This window comes from Drosophila yakuba, chromosome 2L, assembly GCF_016746365.2.
Source record: "Drosophila yakuba strain Tai18E2 chromosome 2L, Prin_Dyak_Tai18E2_2.1, whole genome shotgun sequence".
Taxonomy (NCBI): domain Eukaryota; kingdom Metazoa; phylum Arthropoda; class Insecta; order Diptera; family Drosophilidae; genus Drosophila; species Drosophila yakuba.
In genome coordinates this window covers 13,343,383-13,356,841 of record NC_052527.2, presented here as the reverse complement: position 1 = coordinate 13,356,841, position 13,459 = coordinate 13,343,383, and the positions used below count along the sequence as shown (strand labels likewise).

The window sequence follows — 13,459 nt, the reverse complement described above, 5'->3', positions numbered from 1 at the left end:
ATGACACACAAGTGTTTGCTGATTTGCCCGACATTAGCCAAATGGGTCAGTTGGTCAGCGGGTGTTAGATTGTCGGGAGTGTAGGCCACTTCATTGTAACTGACCTGACCCACTTGGAGGACCACGTGGGAGTGGTCTCCAGTAGTGCACGATGACTAATGAACCATTATGTATAAATGCGGGGTGCGTGTTCCATGGTCTTTAAACTAAGTCACTTCTTCACCATTAGCATGGTACTTGTTTTAAAGGAGCCCGTAGGGTGCATGAGTTTTAAGGACTCACAAGTAGGATGCTGGGACGTGTGATACATAGTATTACTAGTGTCGAGAATAGCATAAGGATGGGTATTATTGAGAACTGGGGTAATTCTATTTCCTAGTCAAATCGAAGACGCCTGTTGATAGCCGTCTATCTTTGGCGAAAGTAACACTTACATATGTCAATTGTAGCTTTTTAAAATCACATTGCAAGCAATTCCACATACTGACCAAATTACGAGTTTACAATGGACAAGGATGAACGCGAGTACTGGCACCTTCGATCCTCATACAACGACGACATGCCGCGCTTTCCTCCAACGAACGTGGCTGACCCACTTACCCCTGGCAATCTGTTTCAGCTGTACATAAACACCTTCATTGGCGCCAATCTGGCGGAGTCGTTTGTCTTTCCCCTGGACGTGGCCAAGACCCGGATGCAGGTGGATGGCGAGCAGGCAAGGAAGACGGGCTCCGCGATGCCCACATTCCGGGCAACACTTAGCAATATGATCAAAGTGGAGGGCTTCAAGTCGCTCTACGCCGGCTTCTCGGCCATGGTGACCCGCAACTTCATCTTCAATTCGTTACGCGTGGTCTTGTACGACGTCTTCCGGCGCCCCTTCCTCTACCAGAACGAGCAGAACGAGGAGGTGATCAAGGTGCACATGGCGCTGGGCTGCAGCTTCACGGCGGGCTGCATTGCCCAGGCACTGGCCAATCCCTTCGACATCGTCAAGGTGCGAATGCAGACGGAGGGCCGCCGCCGCCAGCTGGGCTACGATGTGCGGGTGAACAGCATGGTGCAGGCCTTCGTGGACATCTACAGGCGCGGCGGACTGCCCAGCATGTGGAAGGGCGTGGGGCCCAGCTGCATGCGTGCCTGCCTCATGACAACTGGCGATGTGGGCAGCTACGATATCAGCAAGCGCACCTTCAAGCGCCTGCTGGACTTACAGGACGGCCTGCCATTGCGCTTCCTGTCCTCCATGTGCGCCGGACTAACGGCCTCCGTGCTCAGCTGTCCGGCGGATGTGATCAAGTCGCGGATGATGAACCAGCCGGTGGACGATAGCGGACGGAATCTCTACTACAAGAACTCCATCGACTGCCTGAGGAAACTGGTGAGGGAGGAGGGTGTCCTCACATTGTACAAGGGCCTTATGCCCACTTGGTTCCGCCTGGGACCCTTCTCGGTGCTGTTCTGGCTGTCCGTTGAGCAACTGCGTCAGTGGGAGGGCCAGAGTGGATTTTAGCAGCACACCTTCAGTCTTGGTATCGTATTTTGTATGTCTTTTAACAACTTAGTAAAATTTGCAAAATAAACCAACTCTACTTTACCCCATTTTATTTAGTCAAGTTACTTTTATGTACACATATTTATAGCAAATGAAAAGTACTTCGGTTTGGTAACTCATCATGAAAGTAGTTTAGAACCCAATTCTATCCCGGAATATGAAATGCTTTTGTTGTCTTATTGCTTCGTAGTTTTGTTTTATATTATTTTTATATTCCTATGCACACAACAAACACCAAAGATATTTCTCTTCAATGGGAAAAAGCGTTAACACAGTCTTTAGGCCAGCAGAGTGGGATAATTCGGAGGAGAGGGAGAAACCCAAGTTGGAGTACCTGGTGACCAACAAGAAGACTCCGCCGCTGGAACTCTACCTCACGGCATTCGCCTCCGCCTGCAGTGCCGAGATCGTGGGCTATCCCTTCGACGTGTGCAAGACGCGTATGCAGATCCAGGGCGAGATCGCCGGCAGGGTGGGTCAGAAGGCGGCGAAGTACCGGGGTCTGCTGGCCACTGCCATGGGAATCGTCAGGGAGGAGGGTCTGCTGAAGCTCTACGGTGGCATATCCGCCATGGTGTTCCGCCACTCGCTCTTCAGCGGCATCAAAATGCTGACCTACGACTACATGCGCGATAAGATGATCGTGCCCGACGTGGATGGCAGGCCGCAGCTATCCTTTCTGGGCTCCTGCATCGGTGGCGTTGTGGCCGGTGGAACTGCCAGCGTGCTCACCAATCCCACCGAGCTGATTAAGATCCAGATGCAGATGGAGGGCCAGCGGCGTCTGCGTGGCGAGCCCCCACGCATTCACAATGTGCTCCAGGCCCTGACTTCCATTTACAGAACGGGTGGTGTGGCGGGGCTCTGGAAGGGAACTGTTCCGAACACGTGGCGCTCGGCACTCGTCACCATAGGTGAGCCCTAGAATCAGGTGTTGCCAGTGGCACGGGAATGTTAGAAGGATGAATGGGGTTCTGATGAAGTAGACATGTTCCATATTACCTGACATTTTACAATTTACTAACTGGGTAACGGGTATGCGATAGTCGAGGCAATTGATTTCCCCTTCCTTTTAAATGTTCTTAGAATACTTACGTATGGAATTTGCAAAGATCTAAGCTAGTTTTCTAATTTTCTCCCAAAGGGGACGTCAGCTGCTATGACTTGTGCAAGCGGCTGCTGATTGCCGAGTTCGATCTGGTGGATAACCGAGAAGTCCAGTTCGTAGCCGCCATGACCGCCGGCGTTGCGGATGCCATTCTGAGTTTACCCGCGGACGTGGTCAAGTCGCGGATCATGAATCAGCCAACTGATGAGCAGGGACGCGGTATCCATTACAAGGGCTCCCTGGACTGCCTAAGTCGGTTGGTGAGGGAGGAGGGCTTTCTGGCCATGTACAAGGGTTTCATACCCTATTGGATGCGAGTCGGACCTGCCTCAGTGGTGTTCTGGATGACCTTCGAGCAGATTAGGCGGTTTCGTGGCAGTGAAGGTTACTAGGTACATCCGCAGCTTCTTTAAATTGTGCAGATTAATTATTAAAGGAAGATACAAGATACAATTTCGGTGCCACTTGTGGGCAGCTTGAAACCGAATGCCTTAGTAAATATATAAGAAAGAAGCTTTTGGTAAGTGGTGACCACATTGGATGGATAACTTTTAATGACAGTTGACCGAAGTTTGAGTGATTGAATGGCGACCAGTGTTACAATACCTGCTAGCCAGTGGAGAACCAGTCAAAAGAGCGCTCCGAAATGGTGGAAACCTAAATTAGCATATTTAATTGAATGAACCAAGGTGGAAAACTACTCGCGGCCCGCGGCGAAAGATATTTGAATGCTCCGTTCGGAGATGAAAACAAGGCACACGCGCATCAAATTGCGCGGCGATGCGAGAGCCAAAGGCCATATAATAAATAATAATGTTTGATTAATTTCACGGCTGATAAAAGTGGTCGGACACCCTCACGCGCTCACTCGCTTGCCTTTATCGCTCCACTCCAGCTTTTCTCCGTGATTAATTTGAGTTTTCACCAGAAATAGCGAAAACGAAATTCGAATATTTCGAGAGCGAAAGTGAGCATGTGGAGCCCAAATGTTGTCACTTATTCCTCGCCAGAAATTTCAGTACAATTCACACATTTGCTGGCATGGATGTGGATTATGTGGGTCAATGTCTTTTCGCTGGCGGCAGATGACAGGCGAGCAATAGTATGCAAAAACGACAATTACTGAAAGAAATGGCAGCTGCGAAGTGGACGAGGCGCAGAGAAAAAATTAATAAATAAATATCTGTTTTATTTATGAACATTTTTTTGGCGAAAAATAATTGCGCCGTTGCGTCAGCCATTTGAAATGATTGCGCGTCGACGAAAATAACCTGGCCAAGCAATCGCACATACCAAAAATGGCCAACGCAGCGCGGAATGTCTTCTAAAATAATTAAAAGAAACCATAAATGCACAGAGAATTGTTAATGCGACCATGAAATGACTTTGGGAACCGCGATAGGAGCGCGGTTCAACGATCCATCGATTTCCGATAGCCACCACCAAGAACCCAGGCACCCAAAACCCAGAACCCAAAACCCAGATAGAAAGAACAATGCGCATGGTGCTTACTTTTTGTGAGGAGCACACTCAGTTGTCTCACTCGCTTTTCATTTTAATAGCATTAAAGTATCGTATTTTATATGATTTATATCCATATATTTATGCATTCGGTTTTCATTTCAAGTTCTCCTTAGCTCGTTAGAAATTTTCTTTTTAGTGGGAACTGTTGGCTGGGAATCGAGGGTATGGAGCTGGTCGAGACATGGACATATGGTTGGGTTGGGGTGTTGGGGGTTTTGGTTAGTTGTGTGAGAGCGCGAAAGAAGACCTTAGATTTGAGTCTAGCTAAACGTAGCTAACGTTAGGATAATGCTGATAATGACAATTAATGGGTCGCGATTCCCGGGATCAGAATGAGTAATCCTAGTGCAGTTGATGGAAAATGGATAATGGCAAACTACTTTGAACGGAGAGTGAGAGTGGCACCTACTTATAGACTGGCTGGCAATGGAAAATGGAATCTGAATACGAGCACCTACTATGCGATGGAGCAGATATTTCAGTTTTGGATAGATTGTTTCGTTTGGAGTTCTCCCCATTCGACGACAGTCGTGTGTATAAAAAGTCGACCACTGCGCCTGGTATTCACGATTCTTCCATTCTTACCACATATAAAAATAGAGCACGGTGGATCTCCAAATAGTTTACGTATATAAATATATATATCGAGATATTTATTTATACTGGTTGCTACTCTCCATCTCTGCCCTTCGTCTGGCTCCCTGCTCCCTGCTCCCTCCTCCTTCCTTTCCGGTCAAATCGAAATCTTCTCTCACTCACTCTTTCTTTCTTTCTATATAAAACCTGCGTGTGGATTTATGTACGTACGAGAGTATACATAAACTGTGTCGGTTGTGTAAATATTGCTATACAAAAAATCGTTCCAAAAAATGCCTGCGTTGCTTTGCGTTGTTGTTTTCTCGGTTGTTAATCTTTTTCGATTTTTGGTTGCTTTGGTTGCATCTGCAGTTCTTTTCGCTTACAATTTAGGTTGCCAAATATATGTGTTTTTTTTTTTGTATTATTTTTTTATGTTTTTTTTGTAAATTTCGTTCAAAGCTGAGGACTGAATTCTTAATTATGAGGGGCATTTTATAGTTTTGTGTTTTTCCTTTTATTTTTATCGTATAAACCAAAAAGTTTTAAATATAATAATGCAGAAATTTATAATTTTGTTGTAGTTGGGTAATTATTTGCGTTTTTTGACATAATTTTTTTTTCAAGCATATGCATTTTTACTCGATCCATTTCCTCTGCTACACACAAAAAACCGCAAATTCTTTCTTGGCCGTTGGTTTTCTTTTACCATACATTTAAATATTAATAATTACTTTTTATGTGTTATTAGTTCATTTACGGTTCGCTCTTATCAAATTTGTTGCTGCTGTTGTAGTTGTAGTTGTTGGTGTGTGTGTGTGTTGTTGTGGTTGATGGGGGTGTTTTGTGTTGATTTATTCTCCTAGTACCCGCAAGTAATCAGATAATCTCCAAGTTTCTCTACGACGGAAGCGGCCTGCTGGGGCTGAACGGGATCCTCGTAGATGGAAACGATCACGGCTGCAAGAGATGGAAGAAGAAGGATGCATTAGGGATTGGGTTAATAGTCAGTAAGATCAGAAAAAAGGTTTTGTTGGGGGAAATCTTATATGCACTCATATGTAATATTCCTAGAAAAGGGACATGTTTAGTAATCCATGTATATGACTAAAATGTAACCATTTTATTCGCAATTCCTACACGTCTATACCCATCTACTTTATCCGTTGGTAAACATTTTCATCGCCATTGTCACATTATTACATTTCTCAGCGGTCCGTTCGTTTGACAATGCTCTCGAAAGCGAGGAGAAAGCCGCCATCAGCCGGCGGAAAAATAAGAACTAACCGTTTCTTTACAACAGCAGTAGCAGTAGAAGCATCTCTACGCCAGCTGGAAATTATGAATAAAGCGATGAATAAAGAGCCCCGCCAGTCCGCCGCAATCCCAGGTGAAAACTGGACGGACGACAAGTCGAGAGCAAACGAGAACGGACCCGATTGACAGGTCTCGCGTTGAGTGGCTAATGCATTAATCAAATGAGCAGCCAACTGATGGACACCCAATTGTTTGTGTGTCGAGTGGGGACGCCACAGCTCAGCTCAGTTCAGCTCAGCAGCCGAATCGAATCATATCGCCCGGGGGTCAATAAACCCGATTCGCACCCATGAGGTATGAGCTATGAGCCTTTCTAGCCGACGAAGAGAGAGCGTCACATTCGCACCACCTCCGGTGACCTGTCGGCTACTATCAACAGTTTGCGGGAGAGCCCACAAGTCAATAGTGAATGCGATGCGCCAGTATCAATAGGCGATAACGCCACTCTGTTTACATACCAATTGTGACCATAACAATAAGCAACTTGTTAATAACGCCAGTTACCGATGGCTTTGTATTTTTTATACACATATATAAAAGGTGTTACTACATATTATACTACACATTACATATATAAAGGTGTTACGAATTTTAATGAATAATAGTTCAATTTGTATCTCATTTCATTATATAAAGGATATTCTAATCAATTTGGTGTCTGGTACTGTATCTTTTAATATGTACGTACTGGAAAGCTCCTTGTTAAAACTAAGTCTAATTTTGGAGTCTTTGAAGAACAATGTAAATCTGATTTGAACTAAATATCTGTTAAGTTAGCTATAATAGATTTAACTTAGCTACCAGCAGCAGTTTTGCATTCTAACAAGACAAACAGTTTTTCGAGCATGACAAACAAAACAAGGCCTCATCAAAGTGTTTCGCAGTAAAGTGACTATTTGGTGACACATTTAAGGCGACTAGGCCACGCTCCAGCAAATCTCGACAGGCACCTGCCACCAGCCAGGTCAGTCGGTTGGTAATTCGAGTGGGGCGCAAGGTGCAGTGCAGCAACGAAGCAGCCGATCAGCTGGAAGGCGCCTTTGGGACACGAGGCACAAGACAGCAATGCTGCCTTCATTGGCTGCCTGCTGACCAGGTCCAAAGCGGACCAGGGAAAGAGACGAGGAGCGGCGAACAGAGACAGCAGACAAGACAACAGACAGCAGCATTTGCCATTTGCCATTTGTGGCCAATTTTTCTATTTTTACGCCACTGCCTCGGCGTTTGGCTGCACAGCACACATTCACACGCACCGTGCAACATTTACACTTGAAATGGATTATGGCAATAACCTTGAGCTTGTGGATGCAGCGGTGGGCGGCGGGTGGTGGTGGCGTTGCTGGTGGGCTGGCCGCCTTGTCGGTGTTGACGGGAAAATGTGTGTGTGTGTGTGTGTGTGTGTGTGTGCCAGTGCGCAACAGTTGCCGCAAAAACTGTACAAATATGGAAGCGCGGCTGGCGCGTCAGCAAACAAACTGGTCGTCGTAGACGTACGTAAACAGCAAAAACAAAAAACCAAATTGGCCGAGAGAGCGCGAATGAGGTTTTCAAACATTTGGCCATCTCGAGAGGCTGACAACAATAAGGCATCTCTGCTCGTTGACCCCGAAAAACGAGCAAAAGCGGCAGCAGCGACCGTAAAATTGTGATGATAACTCTCATTTTCCTTAAATTCTTTGCGCTAAATGTGACAGATTTGAAAGCTGAGATAGAATTTAAGCAGGTTTTTCCAAATTCACTCAACAATAAAATAGGCGAGAAATCACTCAATATAACTTTCAAATTCACTTTACGGTCTTCTAACTTATCTGCTTTTGGTGTGTTGGGTTTTGGATTAAATTCTTTTCACCAGCGATAAGTCACAAGTCTGTGAGAACGAATGGCATTAAACATTTTGTAGAATGTCTTTCGCCGTTCGCTTTGGCTCCGGTTATAAAAAGAAACATCTGATAATGGTTATCGGGGTGGGGCAGACAACGCATCGATAACAGCGGACCCACGCAGAAATTTCCACGCTCAAACTAGAATTTTTAGTTTCCATCAAACCGGATGGCAAAACTTTACTACTTTCTGTATGCAAAAGTTGCGTGCTTTTAATGTTTCTTTTCTTTTCAAGCAAATTTTCAACTAACAGAACCATAAAAAACGTAGACGAATTCATTAAACCACAACCTACTAGTATCAAATTTTCAGAATTAATATAATCTTTTAAGATTCAAGGTATCCTATCGATTCCGTTTTCTATTTCGGCATTATAAAATATAGCTCAAAATGGGTGTGCCTTTCCTCAGGAAGGAAGTACTTGTATATTGTTTTGTACTTAAACCGGCAAACAGATTAGTAATGCCGACAATGTGAGTAATCTGATCAAATTTGGGAAAACACATTCAAATCTAAATGAATCACGATACATTTTTGGCATAATTATACATTTTTTGAACGTTATAGATTCGATAAGATTTAGTTAAACAACAAGACGTAAAAAACATACTGAGTAAGTCCAGTAATGCAAAAAGTATGACAAAACAATAAGTTTCAAATCTCAAAAATGAAAATAAGTTCAAAACAAGAAATAATAAATAAACAAATAATAAAAGACAATAAGTGAGCAATTTGATTAAAGCTGTTGGTTGAAAATCTGCATTTGACTTTGGTTCTGTTCCTAACGCAATAGAACAGGAAATGAAAAGATATTAAACTACATTTATTAGTGAAAAGATCTTGTAAGCTAATTAATTGCAAACGTGTTTGCGACTGAACTGCAGCAAAGTAGTCGCTAGTAAAAACTGAGAGGCTTCTGACATGGAAAATATATCACAGAGTGTCGAAGGAACACACGAGTAGCCCTAATAGTGAAGGAAGTTAGAATTTAGATGCCAACCAACTCACCTTGTGTTGTCTTCATGCAGTGCACTCCGCTCCTGCCGAGCTTGGCGCGCACCACGCGGTCTGTGCCGGAGAGGTAAATGTACCGCTGGCCGGCGAGTGTCACGCCGTTGCTGGTGAGACCGTCCTGCTGATCGAAGCCGCTGATCAGTTTGGAGAGCTCCTCTTTTGTCACCTGCAAGATGGAAAGTTTGGAGTTAGTGGCCGGGCTTGGTGGATAGTTGTTTTGTAGAAATAAGGTGTAGACGTGGTCATTTTGGTCGTTTATTACCCATTTGTTTTGGAATTCAAATCATCTCAAAAAGACTTACTGCTAAATCTATAGTAAACTCATCGTATGAATAGGAAACCAAACCCAACTATATTGAACCTCTACTGCTTTAGACTACCTGTTTAAGCGAGAATTTCATCATATTGCGTTAATTCAACTTGCAAAAACGTCATTTTGAAAAACGCTCAACAGTTCAAAGGAGCCTAAGGGAACAATGAAATTAACATTTGAGCGATAGTACGAAATTTTGGTGGTATTGGTTTCAAATTATTGGGTAGCAGCCTGCGTGGTAGGGTTGCATGTTTTCGGGGCAAAAAGACCTGCGAGACATATGTGTAAAGTAAAGTAAGACCTTCTGTTAAAATATCGCTCTAATCAGCTGCAGACGACCCACGCAAACAAAGGCAAACCCACCACTACACCACCACCACCGGCACCACCACCAACAACACCACCACCGCGAGCAAACCACCACCCATTTGAAAACAGTTGGCACCATCGACGACGACTGCCAACTCATTAGCAAATGTGGTCCACTCGATTCCGGGGTGGAAAAGGAGGGGTGTGGCACATGGAGGCTGTGCAGTTGGCTAAGGGATATGATACTACACGGGAACACGGGATGTTCGCCCGTCTTGATTTTCGGATTTTAAAAACAAGTTTTGCACACTTGAGCGACTTGTCCGTTCAGAGAGACAGAGGTGCAGAAAGAGATAGAGACAAAGAGGGAGGGAAAGAGAAGGAGAGAGAGAGAGGAGCACCAATGTCATTAGCCTTGGCCAAATGCATAACAAGTTGGCAGCCCCATCCCCCAGGTAACAGCTGCTTTTGCCGGGGGGGTGAGGTGGGAAATTAATTTGAAAATCTCGCACAACTGATAGTTACTCATTTGCGGCTGCCGAACGGTGACACATCCGAATGCCACTCAAATTCTCGAATTGGGCATCGAGAAGTTTCCATTGAGCGCAACTCGCGAGAGAGTGAGAGAAAGAAATGAGGAGAGCGGAGCAGAAGAGTCGCGAAAAGCCGGTTTTTGCGTAGACAGCTATGCCAAAAACGTTAATAACTAAGCGGAGCTCATTATATAGCGATAGCGAAAATTCCACAAGTGCCAAAAAACGTATTCACAATCTCCTAAATTGGTGGTTTCTCAATGAATGAACATGGCACTCAGATTCTGTCACCTACAGTCTATTTTCTAGATGCAAAGCTATGTATGTACATAAAAGCGTTTATGATAAGCCTTAAAACAGTCTCCCAAGGTCCAGCGCAGCTGATTAATCGGAAAAGGAAAAAGCTGAGTATTCACAATGATTCATGCGAATCAAGATCGAGAAACTGGGTAACTTGGGTAATGCGAAGTAGGGAAAAACAACAAAAGGCATCTGCGAAGGCAGCGAGAGGTAATAAAACGAAAGTGATGCGCGTGCAGAAATGGCAGGTAGATAAAGAGTGTGATGGTGACGTAGGCAGCGGATCGAATTTGCCCAAAATCGGTTTCTAATCTAATAAGCGGCGAGAAAACTTCATTCGACAGACAAAGCACTAGGGAGTGGCTGCCAGTCGAATCGAGTGGAAACTCGCTGGGAGAGAGAGCAGGATAAGAGCACATGGAGTTGGAGTTGGATTCGTTTTCGTATTCGTATTTGGAGTCGACAGGAAGTTGCACACGCACACACAGACACTCTCACAAAAGGGCGAAAACGTGGCGCGCATACGAGAAATGCTCGAGAGCATTCGCATTCGAAGGTAGCAGTTCAGATTCAGAATCGAAATCAGTAGCAGCAGTGGCAGAAGCGGAGTCAACTCCACTCAATTCGATTCACTCTGCGCTGGTGACGCGGCATCGCCTGCTCAAGATATTTTCTGTACTTCTGCTACTGCTACTTCGGTTCGGTTCGATTCTGTTTGGTTCTGTATTTCGCTGCGATAAAGAGCATTTATTTTGGCCGACGGTGCAGAGGAAGCGGTCTGTATTGAGTGCGATAAACGCGAGCGATAGCGAAGGGGTGGGGCTGCTGCCAGGCGCCTGTGGGCTGCATTATCAGGAACCAGTGTTGCACAGCACCGCAGACATTCGAACCGGCTGCGCTGATATCAGATTTCCCGCTCCCCCTCCTTTCATCCACATCCCCACACACTCATCGCCGTTTGCAAGTGCATTGGTGATTACCGCGAAGCGAAGCTGCGCCGCCTGAGTCACCGATAAACAGAAATCCATCCGTATCGGTTTGGTCGCCCAATTGGTCTCCCTGCTGCTTCGCATGATCACGCACACTCCCTCAAAAGCGTTGGCGGGGAAGGGGGGGGGTATATATGTATGTGTGGAGCGAGCCTGCGCAGGAGTGGCGCTGCAGGGGGTAAAACTGACAAGGGCGAGGGCGAGGACTAAGGCGAAAGGGTGGGAGTTGCTCTTTATCAAATGAAAGTTATCATGGCGGCCGCGAGAGGGAGACAGCGCGAGAGTCACACCCTTGAACTTGCGAAAATTCATTGTCAACTAGCCGTTTTCCCGTCCGTATTCCATCAATCCATGGGTTCCCATCCATCCGTTTAACGTACTCACCTCAAAGCCATTGGACTGCGCCCAAATGTTGCCATCGTGGCCGGCGATGCACGCCTTGGTCACGCACTGCGAGGCCAGGAGTTGGTTGTCCACATAATCTTGCCAGCTCATGGTGCTTTGTTTGTCGTGGGTGCGGATTAAGTTGAACTGATATATATATATACGGATCTGGATATGGATCGCTGTTGCTTTACCGCACGGCGAGTCGCACTTTCGTTTCGGGGGTCACACGAAATTGGCAGGGAGACAAAGAAAAACCGCAACACCGACGATTTTTTCTTGGGGTAACTTACTTCCAACTGCAACGAGAGGTGGAGAAAGAGAGAGATATAGAGATGGATTAACATTTATCATATCGTATCGTATTTTATCATGCGGCAGTGGGTGTTGCATCCGCCCTTGACAAATTGCCGGGTATCGGCTTATTTGCGTTATGCACATATATATATATATATATATATAATATATATTTTAACTAGTGATTTTGATTGCAGTGCATTGCACAAAGCGCCGAATTTTCCGCCTCCGAAAAACTCACATATACACACACACACGCACGGGGGATGAGACCAAGAGCAAGACCAAGACCAAGGAGACCAAGACAGACAGAAACAGAAACCGTACGCCGCAGCTCCACACACACGTCCGACTCGCTGGGAATTTTCGAAGCGTTCGAGGCGGATTTCAAAAGTCGAATGAGCGCAAAGCAGAACCATAAACCGATTTTGAATTCGAGAAAACCCACTCGAGAGAGAACAAGAGAGTGCGCGCTGCAGGGGGCTGCTTGCCTTGCTCCTGCTCCAAAGCACTCAATTCCAAGCCGTGAGTCACCCGCTCACTCACCCACAGCTTTCGAGTGGGGCAGAGAGAGCGAGCGAGAGTCGGAGCCGGAGCCAGGGCGAGTGCAACGGTGCGGCTGGAGCGGGTGTGCGAGCGAGACGATCGTACGAGGCGGGCCGTTATTAATCAGCCGGCTGCGGACAATGCAAATGAGCGAGTGAGAGCAGACGATGACTCAACGGCGGCTCTCCGAGTGAGTGTTATGAATCGCCTCTTTCTTGGCCGGCACTGAGTAACTGTCATAAATTAAAAATAGCCTTTAATTTCAACGCCTATATGTGCGAATCCCATCTCACGTATCATAATGTACTACGCTGCACCGCACCCGCAATATCTGTGTTAGCATTGGCTGCTTGACAAATCGAATGGAATAAAGAGTACCGACCGAATGCCGAATACCGACCGGCTGCTGAACTTTTCCCACTTAATTTTTTGCACACTTATACACACAAGCACACACACACGTTCGCAGACGGCGACGCACAGCCAACGCGGTTGGCCAAGTAGCGCGTACATGTGTGGGTTTTCGCCATTTAAGGAGTGCACCCAGCACGAAAGTCGGTTTCTACGCAATTTACCCAAAAGTGTTGGTCAATTGGCTTTTTTTTCTAACCACCCCACGTACAGTAAACCCAGAGAAATCTCTTTCTAAACGGATTTCCAGGAAACCCACGGCACTCACACTGTTCACACGCTGCGGTAAAAAATCAGAGTGACCGTCGATGAACGGTAGTGCGGGAACACAAGTCGTTGTTCAATCGATACAATCGATGTGTGCAGAAATTCGACCACGATATTCCCTGCAATCGAATGTCT

At 45.8% G+C, this 13,459-nt stretch overlaps 3 protein-coding genes across 4 annotated transcripts; 2 read left to right on the top strand and 1 right to left on the bottom strand.

The window, feature by feature from the left end:
* Positions 1-385: 385 nt before the first annotated feature.
* LOC6528086 (mitochondrial uncoupling protein 4C) lies at positions 386-1,602 on the top strand. The gene has a single exon (XM_002089117.3). The coding sequence runs from the start codon at positions 506-508 to the stop codon at positions 1,511-1,513; it is 1,008 nt and encodes a 335-aa protein (XP_002089153.1). The 5' UTR covers positions 386-505; the 3' UTR covers positions 1,514-1,602.
* A 130-nt stretch (positions 1,603-1,732) lies between these two features.
* Positions 1,733-4,227, top strand: LOC6528085 (mitochondrial uncoupling protein 4). The gene is made up of 2 exons (XM_002089116.4): positions 1,733-2,469; positions 2,700-4,227. The coding sequence occupies exons 1-2, from the start codon at positions 1,809-1,811 to the stop codon at positions 3,053-3,055; spliced, it is 1,017 nt and encodes a 338-aa protein (XP_002089152.1). The 5' UTR covers positions 1,733-1,808; the 3' UTR covers positions 3,056-4,227.
* A 1,102-nt stretch (positions 4,228-5,329) lies between these two features.
* Positions 5,330-13,449, bottom strand: LOC6528084 (profilin). 2 transcript variants are annotated; one of them, XM_039370912.2, is made up of 4 exons: positions 13,326-13,449; positions 11,804-12,102; positions 8,970-9,141; positions 5,330-5,723 (listed from the first exon to the last, which is right to left on the bottom strand). In XM_039370912.2, exons 2-4 carry the CDS (start codon positions 11,912-11,914, stop codon positions 5,626-5,628), a joined length of 381 nt encoding a protein of 126 aa, XP_039226846.1. In that variant the 5' UTR covers positions 11,915-12,102; positions 13,326-13,449; the 3' UTR covers positions 5,330-5,625. The 2 variants fall into 2 exon arrangements, with proteins under 2 accessions (XP_039226846.1, XP_002089151.1); XM_002089115.4 differs by lacking the exon at positions 13,326-13,449 and adding an exon at positions 12,342-12,500.
* Between the last annotated feature and the right edge of the window lie 10 nt (positions 13,450-13,459).

Excerpts from the sequence above, each read along its gene's own strand:
- LOC6528084 (XM_039370912.2), bottom strand. The coding sequence starts at position 11,914 with ATGAGCTGGCAAGATTATGTGGACAACCAACTCCTGGCCTCGCAGTGC. Across the intron at positions 9,142-11,803 it reads CGCAGTCCAATGGCTTTGAG|GTGACAAAAGAGGAGCTCTC; the intron begins GTGAGTACGTTA and ends TCCATCTTGCAG. Across the intron at positions 5,724-8,969 it reads CTGCATGAAGACAACACAAG|CCGTGATCGTTTCCATCTAC; the intron begins GTGAGTTGGTTG and ends CATCTCTTGCAG.
- LOC6528086 (XM_002089117.3), top strand. The coding sequence starts at position 506 with ATGGACAAGGATGAACGCGAGTACTGGCACCTTCGATCCTCATACAAC.
- LOC6528085 (XM_002089116.4), top strand. The coding sequence starts at position 1,809 with ATGGGAAAAAGCGTTAACACAGTCTTTAGGCCAGCAGAGTGGGATAAT. Across the intron at positions 2,470-2,699 it reads CTCGGCACTCGTCACCATAG|GGGACGTCAGCTGCTATGAC; the intron begins GTGAGCCCTAGA and ends TTTCTCCCAAAG.